The sequence below is a fragment of the Lepisosteus oculatus genome, chromosome 3 (assembly GCF_040954835.1).
Source record: "Lepisosteus oculatus isolate fLepOcu1 chromosome 3, fLepOcu1.hap2, whole genome shotgun sequence".
Lineage (NCBI taxonomy): Eukaryota > Metazoa > Chordata > Actinopteri > Semionotiformes > Lepisosteidae > Lepisosteus > Lepisosteus oculatus.
Genome location: NC_090698.1, coordinates 22,555,967 through 22,570,210, shown reverse-complemented (window position 1 = coordinate 22,570,210; position 14,244 = coordinate 22,555,967). Strand labels below are relative to the sequence as shown.

Here is a 14,244-nt window from a genome sequence, read left to right as displayed (position 1 = left end):
TTAACCTTGCGCTCTTTTCTGAAGTTGAAAAAATCCACTTCCATTCCCCAACTTGACCTTTATATAAAGGTCACATTCACCAGATTTGGCAGTGTAGATGTTCTCAATGTCAACATGTTCAGTGTTAAACAGTTAAAGTTCAGATCAGGTCTATGCTATTAAAATTGAAATGCAATGTTCTAACCAATATTAGGGAAAATATTTCAAATTATATTATAAGCATATAATTTTAATGGCAACAAGTAGTGCAAGGAGAAACAAAAGTTTAAATAAGATCATAAAAGATGTCGTTAGCAGCAATGCGGTTTGAAAACACAAGGATTATGATTTTATTTTAATTCTATGCTGTTTTCAGAATCTATGGTTTATCTATTTCTTATCTTGCTAAGTCTGAATTTTACCCCCATTTTAAAGATTCAACTGTATTGTGCCAAGAACCAATAAAAAAGGTTGAAAAGTAATAAGACACTGCTCTCGGGAAAGGTCACAGCTGACACGAAATCCGCTCGGCAACATCACAAATTTTCTCCAACTGAAATAAAGCTGGAACACATCCACAGTGTATCTTTCTTTATTAAGAATCTTTTTTCCAGGACAACAAAATCCGAAAACACAATGTTTCAAGGTCGGGATAACCGTTATCGACAAACAGAGGTAATTATTTTGAGTTTGGCCTTCTCGGATTGTTCTGTTCACAGTCTTTTAAAGTTCTGAGGAATTCAAAGCTAGGTGTTAACCTATAATAATTACAATTACATGGACAATACATGCATAGCTCTTGGACTACAGTGCTAGTTAACAGGTTTAAAAGAAGGATTTCTGTTCTTTGGTCTTTGGTCCACTTGTTACTTTGGTGAAGTTTAGTGTCAGCCAGATGTACCTGTAGGTCTCACTTATTGGCATGTTTCTTGAAAATGCTTATGTACTCTTGCACATCGTCTGGGGAGCCCAGTACTACAGGGACCCGTTGGTGAATGGAGTCGGGTTTGATGTCCAGCACATTCATACTGCCAGTTGTGGCCATTCCACCAGCCTGCTCCATGATGAAAGCCATAGGGTTGCATTCGTACAGGAGCCTCAGCTTTAAAATAAAATATAAGAAGGACATTGTTATGATATTCCCATGCTAGACTGCTAGCCTTGGCACTTCTTCTGCTAAACAGCATGGTTACGACACTCAATTCTACTGGAATTAATTTCACACCAGTCCCACATTGATGGAAGGTGTTTGGCTGTTTAAAAGACCCTTAGTGACCCACACTATGTTCAGGACATTGCAAAACACCCAACAGGACTGCATGGCTATACAAAACGTCTGCATGACAATGAGATAGTACAGCAGTCATACACTACCAAGCTTCATCGAGAAAGTGAAGTGCATTTAATTTTTTTTAAGCTTCACCTGGCAAGTTGGACAAAAACAAGATCTGATCTCATCAACTATAGACATGTTTCTAAATTCACACCACACATTTGAAAATGGCTAACTCATTCTAGATTCTTTTAAAACATAGCAGGAGGTTATGAAAATACCTGTTTCTGCAGAAAATACCTATTCAAATGCACTAGAACTTCAGTGAACACAGACAAGGTTTCCAGCATTTAACTGTTTCAGGTTAAAGTACAGAGTACACCAACTGTGCTTTGTCAGCATTTTCCACTCAGCCAGAATCTATTTTGCTTCACTTAATGAGGTGCAAAAGCAGACAATAAACTCGCTTATCTTTTATTCATATGGAATTCTAAAAATATCATATTAAATATTTGCCACACTCTGCTGCATTTAACTACTACCTGCTTTATTTGAAAATATTTCCGTTCTTTAAGCTAAAAAAATTAATTTCATGACAAACGTAAAATGCTTTTTTATCTTCTAAATGCCACACTTAACTTAACTACCAAAAACAATTATTAATGGACCACACTAATATTAATTATTCAGGAAGATATCTGGAGCACAAGTGTTTAGATCTCATATCCTGCTAATTTTAGGTTGGGAAACGCACAGAAGTTGTATGATACAGGTAAGTAAGTTGTATGTCTGGTTTAATGAAAATGCTACTTTTTCATTTGGAAAGACTGCATGACATCTATACGGAGTAGTGAACTACACTGTCATTTTTGCCTTTTTGCAACTGCAAGTTATTTTTCAAACACTCTACCTTCAGTGTTTGAAATGAATGGTCTATTAATAGATTCAATATAAAGCTTTTCACTCTATGGCTCATACTGGATTTGTTTTACAGCTCCTAGCACTGCTGAGACAGAATGGAATAAAGTGCAAAAATTAGCTGTCCAAACATCTCAGTCAATGTAGGAGTGCAGTCACAAGACAATTCTAAAAGAAATGGGGGGGTTTCTAAAATGGGGTGGGAAAAAAAGAGACAATGGAAAATTGTTTTGAAATGCTCTAAATGGGCCATGGTGATCAGTGCTGCTGCCTTACAGATCTTGGGGCCTGGGTTTCAGTCTGCACTTGGCCACTTTCCTTGTTGTTTGTATGTTCTGCCTGCGTCTATATGACTTTTCTCTAGGTGCTCTAGATTCCTCTCAAATTCCACAGACAGATTCTGGCTAGCTTAATTTCCGTCTCAAAATTGTGTGCTTGTGTGCGTACACCCCAATGGAATGGTGTCCTGCTAACAGTGTAGTCCCACCTTGCATGCTGCGTCTCCAGGAAATGTTCCAGATTTCCATAAAATCTGGAATATTTTCTCTCCAGGTGTAGGATATACCTCCAGGTTTCCATGTTGTTTACAAGAAGAAATGGCTTTTGGGTGTTTCCAACATGCTCACATGTTCCTTTTATTTCCTTTTTAATAAGACATTTTTCTCATATATACTATGAAAATAATACTATAAGCCAGCAGCCATATAACCCTGCAACTCACAACTGGCAACCCACTGAAGCTAAGCAGGTGTAAGCCTGGTCAGTACCTGAATGGGAGACCTCCTGGGGAAAAACTAAGGTTGCTGCAGGAAGAGATGTTAGTGGGGCCAGCAGGAGGCGCTCACCCTGCAGTCCATGTGGGTCCTAATGCCCCAGTATAGTGACGGGGACACTATACTGTAAATAGGGGCTGTCCTTCGGATGAGACGTAAAACCGAGGTCCTGACTTTCTGTGGTCATTAAAAATCCCAGGGTTTTTTGCGAAAAGAGTAGGGGTGTAACCCTGGGGTCCTGGCCAAATTTCCCATTGGCCCTTACCAATCATGGCCTCCTAATAATCCCCCTCTATGAATTGGTTTCATTGCTCTGCTCTCCTCCCCACTGATAGCTGATGTGTGGTGAGTGTTCTGGTGCACTATGACTGCGGTCACATCATCCAGGTGGGGCTGCACATTGGTGGTGGTGGAGGGGAGCCCCCATTACCTGTAAAGCACTTAGAGTGGAGTGTCCTGAAAAGTGCTATATAAGTGTAAGCAATTAATTATTAATATATAGTTAAATCTTGCAGAAAATAAACTGTTACCTTTCCCTTAGGGCTCTTGGAATTGGCAGGGTACAGAAATATGCCCCCATACACCAAAGTTCGATGTACATCAGCCACCATCGAACCCACATATCTTCCACCATAGGGTGCACTGCCATCCTAGAAAACAAATTCAGAAATTTTTATTTGTAGGAAAGGTAAAGCATCTACAGATTTTTTTAAAAGAGGCAGGGTCCCTGCTTTTCTTAATAAAGCTTATAGAGTGTAATCACATCACTGGTTCCAATCTACCTAGACGTCATTACCTCCAAAAGACAACTTGCTCATGTGTAAACAAGGAAAGAGAGAAAATAAGACTATGATTATGATGTTTAAAGATGAATCTGAAGTACTCCTATGAAACAACACTGGAAGCTGGGTATAACTGGGTTGCCAACAATAAATCTTAGTAACAAGAAGACAGTAATAATTTTTAGAAGCAAGAAATTGTAATTTCATCACGTGAAATCCAGATATTTCAAACCCGTTGAAAGGTTTTTCCAACTGCCAGTAACAACTTCAAAAGGTTGTTTCAGACTACTATTACATTAACCACATGAGAGAACACATTTGATAGTGACTGGTAAATCATTAGAGAATACTTGAAAGAAAACAACATTCAATATTTAGGATCTGCTTTTGCTAATGTTGTGTAAATGCCTCTACATCAGTGGCAGCATTACCTCAGGGAATTTCTTCTTCTTCAAATACTCAGTCACTGCCGAGTCAAAATACAGGGCATAGCCTTCATTAAGACTGTAGATTTTTCCTTTCTTCTTTATTTTCACATCTCTGTCCACCAGAATAAACTCTCCAATAGCCTGAAAGAATTCACAATGTGTTATTATAGGTTTAATATACTGTAAGCTTGTTTTAATTAACAGCTGGCAATTTCAAAAGTGATACCCTGCAAGGAGAATTCATTTGACAGCATATCGTGAACCACTGAATCACAATTGCATTTCAATTGTGGTTGAATTGGATCCCTTCCTACATGTCAATACTTTATAATCCTTTGGAAAGAAAAGACCTATGTAAATTAAAGGATGTAACAGTGAAAGCAGTACTTCCCCTCAGATTGTGAAGTCAGTGCAGGTAAAAAGCCAAGCAGAAGAACAGTGAAGCATGGTAAAAGGTATCATACTCTTAGATCTTTATTTGCCCAAGGATGGAATCACCTTTCAGAAATACAGCTGTACTTAAAAACATATCCACGAGTAGAAACAATAAGAGAACAGCAGTGTTACTTTCCTAAAAGATAACTCAATATTTAAATTGCAATAGAATCCTTGTAATTGAACTAGGTTATCCCTTATTCCTATATTTATTTTAGCCTGCTTAATTTGGACAACTGATTGTATATTTTAGTTTTTCGTCATACATGTGTGCATCTCAGACACTAATGACCCACTTTGTTTGTTTTCTTCTAAACTGTGAAGATTACTTAAAGCTTCTTATTTCACATTTCATTTCTTTCTCTTAATTTATTTTCTATTCTCTTAAAAAAGTGTAAAAATGCATGTTTCTACTGTGACTACCTTGTAATATTTAATAAACAAAATTGAGAAAAAAAGCTGCCAGTTTTTCTCTTCATATGCATGTATGTTTCTTATCTGTTAATGGATTCATGTTGTGTTAAATGTAATGTATGGATATCAGGCAGTAAAAAACAATTTCCATTGGGGACAATAAATTAAGTAGTGCTCTGAAATACTGTCCATCACAGAGAAAAGACTTACTGGATCGAGCATAAAGCAATTGACTCCTTGTCCAGTGGAGAGCACCAGCATTGTGGCACTTCCATACAAAGCATAGCCTGCAGCCACAATGTTACGTCCCGGCTGTAAAGCATCCTTCTCACAGGGTTCACCGTCGGTTGTCTGAACATAAAAAAATAATTTTAAAATTCTTGCTTTTCTGAAGAGGACAAGCCACAAGTATTAAATGCACACATTAAAATGAAATATTTTGCATTTGCAGACTGTTAAAAGATACAATGACAAGATAAATATCAGAATGGTCCACCTTTCCTGGCAGTTTTTTTTAAATAAAAATGAGGTTTCCTAAGGCACAATGAAAAAAAATTATTTCAAGACAAAAGTATAATTTTCTCACTGTTAAGACAACTGACTTTCCAAAACCGATTACTACAAATAATATAAATGACAAACCTTTCGGTAAATTGCAAAAATAGTTCCAATTGATGCAAGGCAGTCAATATTTGAAGAACCATCCAGAGGGTCAAAGCAGACAATGTATTTACCCTAAACAGGACAAAAAAACCCATTAAAGTTAGTTCTACTCAATATAAAGGATTCTGATAGCAACTTCTAAAAGCACTAGCAGAATAAAACCATAACTTGCAGTTTTTTTACACATTCCAGTTTGCATCCCCAAAAAATCTCACATTATTTTACTACAAATGTGAAGAGCATTTCAATTGACCCTCTTTTCTGGCTCCACGATGATGGCCTTCTCATCCTCCTCGGACACCAGCACGCAGGAGGTGAAGGAGGATTTGATCATGTTGATGACCAGGTCATTGGAGAGCACGTCCAGCTTCTTCACCTGGTCTCCTGTTACATTGGTGCTTCCAGCGATGCCATAGCTGGGAAAGGAAGAACATTACAGATTCAATAATAATAATAATAATAATAATAATAATAATAATAAACTATTTTATATAGCGCCTTTAAAGGTGGCTTCTCAAAGTGCTTTACAAAATGAGAACAACAATAAATAAAAAGAATACACAAGATAAAGCATAATTACAATATACAGAGGAGACCTTGGATGGTGGTACTAGGAAAAGCAGAAGGGTGAAGAATGGAACCAGTTAAGTAAAGGGTCTTCTAAAGAAGAAAGTTTTGAGTCTGGATTTGAAGGAGTTTAGAGAAAGTGACTCTCTGATATGCTTGGGCAGAGAGTTCCAGAGCTTGGGGGCATAACAAGAGAAGGCCCTGTCACCCATACAATGTAGACAGGCTTGGGGGACAGTTAGGAGACCAGAATTAGAAGAGCGAAGGTTGGGAAGTGGGGAGTAGGGTGATAATAGTTCAGACAGGTACCGAGTTGCCAAGTCATGCAGAGCCTAATAGGTGAGCATGTGGATTTTAAAGTCCGCAAGGAATTTGACAGGAAGCCAGTGCAAGGACTCCAGGATAGGAGTAATGTGATCACTTGCACTAGAGTGCAAGTTGAGAAGTTGAATTATAGGTTGAGAGCAGAGTTCTTGTATTTTTCATTATTAATTCGCTCTTAAACATCTCATTAAAAAAATACAGTAATCATTGTTTGAATAAGTCCTGGTAAGTCCATCAAATTCTACTGATAAAGCAGCAAAGCAGAGAACAGAGTTTGACAGAGAAGGGGGCATTAAAATAGTCATTAATGAATAGCCTTTAAATTGTTGAAAAATGAAAAACTGGCATTGTTCTCTTGTAATTTGTGCAAATTACTTATATTGTAATATTTTAATTTTATATAAGAATATGTCATACACAAATTCAAGAGGAAGGCAGAAAGACATCTTCTTTATGGATTAAACAAGTCAGTCAAGCAACCTACCTAGCATGGTTTTCAGAGACAAGAATCAAGAATACCTGATTAAATCCCATGTGAACACAGGGAGAATGTAAAGTCTGCACAGACCCATTGACAGAACTGAACCCAGGAGCCTGGAGTTTTGAAGCAGCTGTGCTCACCACCACACCACTGTTCTGTCCTTAAAAGGGTGCAGTGATTGTGTCATTACTAATCATCATCATTTTATCTCTTCTTATCAGTGAACCTAGAATCATTTAAATCTAAAAATAGCTTTTTTTTATTTTAGGCTGTTTTATTAATAGACTGGCCACACCTTTTCTTAACTGTGCTGCTATGACTCATCTTCTATCTTTGTGTTGGAAGGCCTGTGTGAGGTGAAGTACTGTATCACATCCCTTAAAACTACTGCCCCCTCCTGACACATTGACATTAGCACAAACAAGCAGAAATTCATCTAGATAAACACTTCGCAGTCCTGGTCCTTGGGGACAGCTGTTCCTTCTGTTTTTTTTTTAGTTCTTAATGATTAGCTAACATAAATGAAATCGTAAAGTAACCAATAGCTTGGTTTTATTAAGTTGTTGCTGCACTGAAGTCTTTTTGCACAATGCACAATATTTCCAGGAAACACAGTTTAAACATGTTATTCACATTACTTTTTAACCAACAGCTAATTAGTTATCAGTTTATGACCTACAAAGAGAAATGGGAATAACAACACGACACACCCATAATAAGCCTTCTTAGTGAAGTGCAGACTCTTTAGTGTACATACGATCTGTTCAATTTAACCCTTCTGACCCTGTCCTGCCATACTGAAGAAGCGCTAAAACTATTTAAGAAATGCTCAGTTAAAATCTCAATAAGCTTAATGACCAAAGCTCAGCTAGAATAAAAAAAACAGAAGAGACTGAGATACTCCTGGACAATAACAAGTGACTGTTATCGCCTCTTGAGCAAACAGAGCAGTGGCTTCAAACTCAGCTCCTGCAGCACCTGTTTCTTTCCATCAGAGCTCCAGGCAATACATTGGCCTAATTAATAATAAAATACATAATAAGGGGTGGCACGGTGGTGCAGTGTATAGCATTGCTGCCTCACAGTGCTGGGGCCCCCGATTCAATTCTGGACTTGGGGTGCTATCCTTGTGGAGTTTGTATGTTCCCCCCGTGTTCACAAGGGATTTGTTTGAGTGCTCTGGTTTCCTCCAAAGACATACTGACGGGCTAACCACATCTTTTTCAGTTTGAATAGAAGTGATAATACTGAGGCAGTAGTTTAAATATTATCATTGCACATACAATTGAATACAAAATATCAACCTACATGGTCTGGAATCTCTAAAACTATAGAAACCATTTAACAGTAAACAATAAGAGTCTTGTTCTGTCCAGCTGTTTAAGCATGACACAGCAGTTCTTCGATTAGAAGTACGTTTCCACGATGCAGCTATTTGTGTTGCAGTGTTTATTGATCCTCATTTACCCTAGCCAAACATTAAATTACTTTGACACACGCCGTCGTACTACATTGTGGTAATGAAAAAGGAAATCTCGTATTTCAGGTTGTGTAATACAAACAATATACAGTATCTTTATATAATTTTAAGATTATCGCAGATGAATTTAAGCACAACCGTGTTACTTGTCGATCAGATAAAAAATAAATAAATCCCGATCTTTTAATACATAAAGCTTGAAAGAATATGGAAGCCAAAATCTTCAAAAGTTTCTTCAGGGTCTGTCCAAGACTTCTTCAGAGAGCTTTCTGTTCTTCCTCTTAATGATTAATACTTGTTAACTGTAAACATTACTTTTTACATTTGTGGTTAACAACATTAAATATGCAGAAGATGTGAAGGGTTTGCACTTTACTCTCTTGAGTTACCTCTGGGTAAATATTTAACACGCCATGGCTACATTAGCACACTCAATCTTCCCTTTCATAGACGAGTAAGAAGAGAAGAGATGTCTTTAGTGTGTAATGTCTAATTAAACGTTTCAAGCATTTTTTTCCCCCAAGTGAAAACTACAAGCTAAAAATAACATTACATCATATATTTGTAGGGTGTTGTGGAGTGCATTATTTATTAAGCTTTTTCTTTCAAGAAAGGTGGCGATGCAAAAACAAAAAAATGATTTTAAACATTGTTACAGGCATAAAATCAGCTACAATCAATGCACTCAATTGCAGAAGTACGCACACCTGTGTCTGCAATTCATGTTGATGTTTTTTGTATTCAGATTTTTATCGTGTTAGTTGACAAACTGTTTTCTGAAAATCAAGTTGAAGCACTTCAAAAACTGCAAAGCTTTCGATATAGCCTCTCGTAGCTCAAAAACAACTTAATGACGTAAAAACACGCCGCCACGTAATACCTACAGGTTAGCAATGCCCGCTTTCCTGACCGCAGTTGAAATAGCCTTGATGGCAGTACACATCGAATTGAGCAGCGTGGTCAGTTCTCCTGTTCCTTTGGCTTTCCTCCCTTCCTCCAGCACGAATCTTGTCAGGGTGATGACATTTGTATCGAAAGCAGCTTTGTCTGACATCTTGAAAGCCAAAGGAGATCCTGCCTGCAGTATACTGTTTCAGTTGGGAAAAGGTGTGAGACCTACGTTCTCTCAAACTTTAAAAAGGTTTACAACAAGGAACTTTTGAAAGAAAATGGGGTGTGCGATTAGTTCAACCAATCCGAAGTGACGTCGTAGCACCGGGGAGGAGTGTCAGAAACAAACATCTGGTTTTGCAAAATCATTAGGGGCAAAGTTCAGTGATGCGGTCTTCTTTCTGACTGAAAAACACAGAGGCGGAACGATCAGTGACTGAATTAAACAGTAAAACATTGCCTTAATCTTAACTCTTTCTTATCGGAAAATGTGTGTTTGCTACCCAACACTTGTACAGCTACTTAAAGTTAAACCGCTTAAGAATTAAAATTACATTTTTCCAAAGCGTTTTCATCTAAAAATAACCTATCCTAACATAACCTAAATTAATGACTAATTGTATCAGAGTCTCATAAAGTTAGAAAAAAGAGAAAAGACGTCGATAATAAAACTTCTTGTAAACCCCGCTCAATTGCAGTTGTAACACAGTGTATAAGTTTAATACTTTAATTTTCAATAAGTTAATTTATTTTTAAATTATAAAATTGTTTCAGTATAATTATAGACTTAATGATGTATACAAGGTGTCTTTATATATTAATGTTTTACTCATTTGCTCTTAAAATACCACCAAAAAGACAAAACATTCCTCTGTTTTAGCCTAGAATTTCCCAAAATATGAATACCAATGGAATTTTGGTTGTAGATTTATGTTTGCAGTGTTGCAGCTCTCTGGCCATATTGAATGATTTTCTAATGCAGGTCTGTGGATCTACAGATCATCTTGCTTAGTTGCTAATGGCTTAGTGAGATTTATTGTAGAACCTAAGTCACATATGAACCATAAAGGACTGAAGGTCTGCTAGGACTGTTCACCACTGCCTTATTCAGTTCAACTGAATGACTGAAGTCACTGACCAAAACCTTGCAATAAACATGGAAAACTTCTTAATTGTTTTTGAATGGTTTATCAATGGCTGTAAAATTAATGTATTGCGAGCGTGAATCTTTTACCCTTCTAAATCTCCTTCTCCAAATTCTAGAGCAACCACAAGAAACGAGACACATTGTTCTCGGTGTCCTGAGTCATGGCACCAATGTGGTATTTGCAGTTTTTCCCAGGTTGAGATTTTATCTGTGGTCTTTCTCACACCTCTGAGCCCCCAAAGCTGCACAGCACAGGCAAGTAAACAAATCCATTGGGCCAAAGACTCGTCATGTGATCCAACAGGCTTAGAAGTTCCAGTGAGTTATGTCACTGTAACAGCCTCATGCCGAATGATGCTGGTACACGGGCATTGCCATTTCAGCATGCTGACTTACCCCAAGCGTAGCAGCCAGCTGCAGAGATTTCTGCTCCTTAGCTCTGAGGAGGAGAAGTGACAACTGTGCTCACTGTCAGTTTACAGCAAAGCTTCAGATGCTGTATTGGTTACGTGATTCCTTGCAGTCACTCTTAACCAAAGCTCTATCACTGCTCCTCCAATGATGCTACTGCTGCACCTATTCAGTAAGACTGTTTTTCTATAGATCTTCTGCTGCCCACAGTAACAGACCACACAGTTACACATGCTTAACATTCTCTTCCTACAGGTCCACTGATCAGGCTGCTGCAGGTTGCCTTCATTGGCCGTGGTATTAAAGGGGAGCTGCAGTCCCAATTTCTCTGACTGGTAATTAAATCTCATTAACAAAAAACAAAATCATTGACATTATAGAACAATTTTACCAATTTCAAAGTAAGCACAAAATTGTGAACTTTGTGAAAGTATTGTAAGTTGCCATGTTTGTCAAAAAAACGCATTCGAGTCCCTACGAATTGCAAAGTGATGTGGCCCTTCTTGCTCACTAGTCTCCGTAATAACTAATCTAATTCAATGTATGAGGAAATAAGTACAGGTTGTGCAGCTGACGTTTCACCTTAGAAATGTTCCAGTTTGATCTGCATGCATAGTTAACACGTAGTATTTGTTGGCAAAACCGTCTTGAAGTCAAGAGCAACATTTTGATTGTATTAAAAGAGATTAATTCACAATCCTGTTTATTTACAATGTAATAAAGCTGCAACACATCACTGGAAGTTTTGTTTGCCATATTCTGAATCGCAGAACATGGTGCTGCACATATCTGGAAATTTAGTATATTTTGTGATGTAAATAGAAGGTTTCTGTGCACATTTACTTTTATTGTGGTTTAAAATGCACAAGCTGATTCTTTCTTACCCTGGAAGTCCCCCTTTAAGTATTATAAACCCAAGGATGGCCACTAGGGGGTGCTTTTTCCCCAGGAGTACTTAGAAAAGCCAAGATCAACCAGATCACTTCGCAAAAATCTTTGTGGATCATTATTTTAAAACAACATAAACCATACCTTTATGGAAATAACTTTCAGGCCTAACAATGTTTGGCAGCATTTTATAAAACAGAAAGCTTTCATACATAATGAACTCCTTTGTATTCCTATTTTATCAAAGTGGATAAACCAGTATCTTTGCTAGAACAAAGTTCAGAACAAAGGTTAAACACTGTTTTTACTTTACAAATCACAGAACATCAGCAAAGAGAAAACAAAAGCCATTGATAACAGAATGAAGGAGAGAATGGTTCAACAGACTGGGATTACACAATTTCATAGCATGTACTACCTACGTTTGTCAAATGTTTGCACAAAGTTACTGAAGCAGATTTCACAATTGGAAGTTGGACTGAACTTTGTTAGTACAATACAATTTATTTTTAAGCTAATTAATCAGTAAAACACATGATTTTATTTCTATGTGCTTTATCTGTTGGTGTTTTCAGGAAAAGTATCATTTTAATATTGATTATTGTGCATACAGAGAAATGGTCTTCTTCTTATATACTGGATTGATGTGCTTGATCAGAAGTGCTTGAGTTTCTAAAATATTTTTTCTGTTTAATTATTCATTATTCTAATACTCCCAAATGAATCAATTTAATAACTTTGATGATGATAATGATTGAAAAACTCCTGCTCCATAGCTAATTGAATTGAATGGACAGTTAGCCCAGACTTTTCCTTCGGTTTAACCATAGTGAAAATAAAACAACAAAGCTGTATTTAAAGTTGCAAAAAATAGGTAATCATACGGAGAGACTGTAAGTAAGAAATTCTACACAAATGTATAGAAATTCTGCACTAATGAGAACAATGACTGACCAGCAACAGTTTATGGTCATTATGTGAGACAGAGATTAAAAATAATCATTTAATGAAAAATGTGTTGGGTCAATGAGTGAAGAAATAAATTAATAAAGATTTGTACTAGCAGGTCTCCTGTCAGGACAATTTAGGAAACACTTTCAGTTTTATTGGTTTATCAGTTTATAAGTTTTACTGACAATTGGATTTTTTTATTTGATCTTTTCCTGATTTAACAGTATAACATTTTAACATGTGATGTCTATTATTGACCTTTTCTGCCCTACAGCTAAGATAATATGTATCTTTATTGTTAAATAAAAAATATTTACCTCCTGTGGTGTTTCCATTAATGTAGCATTGATCCTTTACACATTAAGCATCAAATTTCCTTTTTTAGTTCTGTTTATTACCAGTTTTATGTTTTCACATTGATTAGTTCCAATAATAATAATAACAATAATAATAACAACAACAACAACCACAACAACAACAACAACAACAACAACAACAACAATAATAATCATAATAAAATCACTAAGCTTGTTCATAGGATCTTCAGATAAGATCCTGAAATCAAAAAGAAAATATGTCCTGCCCAGTCCACTCTTTGGTAGCCATATTCTTAATAGAACAAATGCCTTTTGATTCCAGGCATTCCTTCAGGTTTTGATTACCTTGACGATTTCAATTCGACCATTGTCTGCACTGTGGATATTTTACCCACAACAAGCAAAGTGCTGCAGTACACAGCTAGGACCATAAACCACAATCAGAAATGATGCTGGTCTTGACATTTTTACTATGCCTTCATTAAGTGGTATGCATTTAAAGTTTTGATGTGACAAAGGTAAGGCTCATCCCTCTTCATTATTCTAACTCTCTTTTGCATTCTTACCATTATTGAGACAAGCTGCTGTTCAGGAATGGTAAGCAGAGACTCTGAGTGATGTCTGAGGATCAGAGACTCTCTTAGGAGGCAATAGCTGCAGATGCAATTACAGGAAGAAGCCCAAACAGAGTTCAATGAGCTCTGCTAGTTTGGGGGGAAATTGGGGTACTTACTGTCCTTTGTGGGACCTGGGGACTTAAACCCAGGTTGATCAGGACTGGACTGCATTTTCTCCAAGGCCCACAACCCGCCTAGAAGACATTAGCACTTAGATCTTGTGACGAATGGCTGTTGCATAACCTTGCTTATTGATGATGTCTGTCATAATCTTTTTTTCCACTTTTGTGGGAATTAGCCAAGAATCTTGGTTTAATGTTTTATCCAAAGGATGGCGCATCCTACAGCACAGTGTATCTGGTTACCATACTATGGAATTGGTTTGGAAATTCTATTCCAGAGAAAACTGTACCACCTACTGGTCCACTAACACCATTTTCAACAGATACTTAAGTTCCCTGGTAATCTCCTATCCCAATACTAACGAGGACTACACCTTATTGGA

The 14,244-nt window shown here is 37.1% G+C and overlaps 1 protein-coding gene across 1 annotated transcript; it reads right to left on the bottom strand.

Moving 5' to 3' along the window:
* Positions 1 to 555: 555 nt before the first annotated feature.
* LOC102683163 (fructose-1,6-bisphosphatase 1-like) lies at positions 556 to 9,671 on the bottom strand. The gene is made up of 7 exons (XM_006627121.3): positions 9,402 to 9,671; positions 5,919 to 6,081; positions 5,645 to 5,737; positions 5,213 to 5,353; positions 4,157 to 4,294; positions 3,474 to 3,593; positions 556 to 1,081 (listed from the first exon to the last, which is right to left on the bottom strand). The coding sequence occupies exons 1-7, from the start codon at positions 9,569 to 9,571 to the stop codon at positions 890 to 892; spliced, it is 1,017 nt and encodes a 338-aa protein (XP_006627184.2). The 5' UTR covers positions 9,572 to 9,671; the 3' UTR covers positions 556 to 889.
* Between the last annotated feature and the right edge of the window lie 4,573 nt (positions 9,672 to 14,244).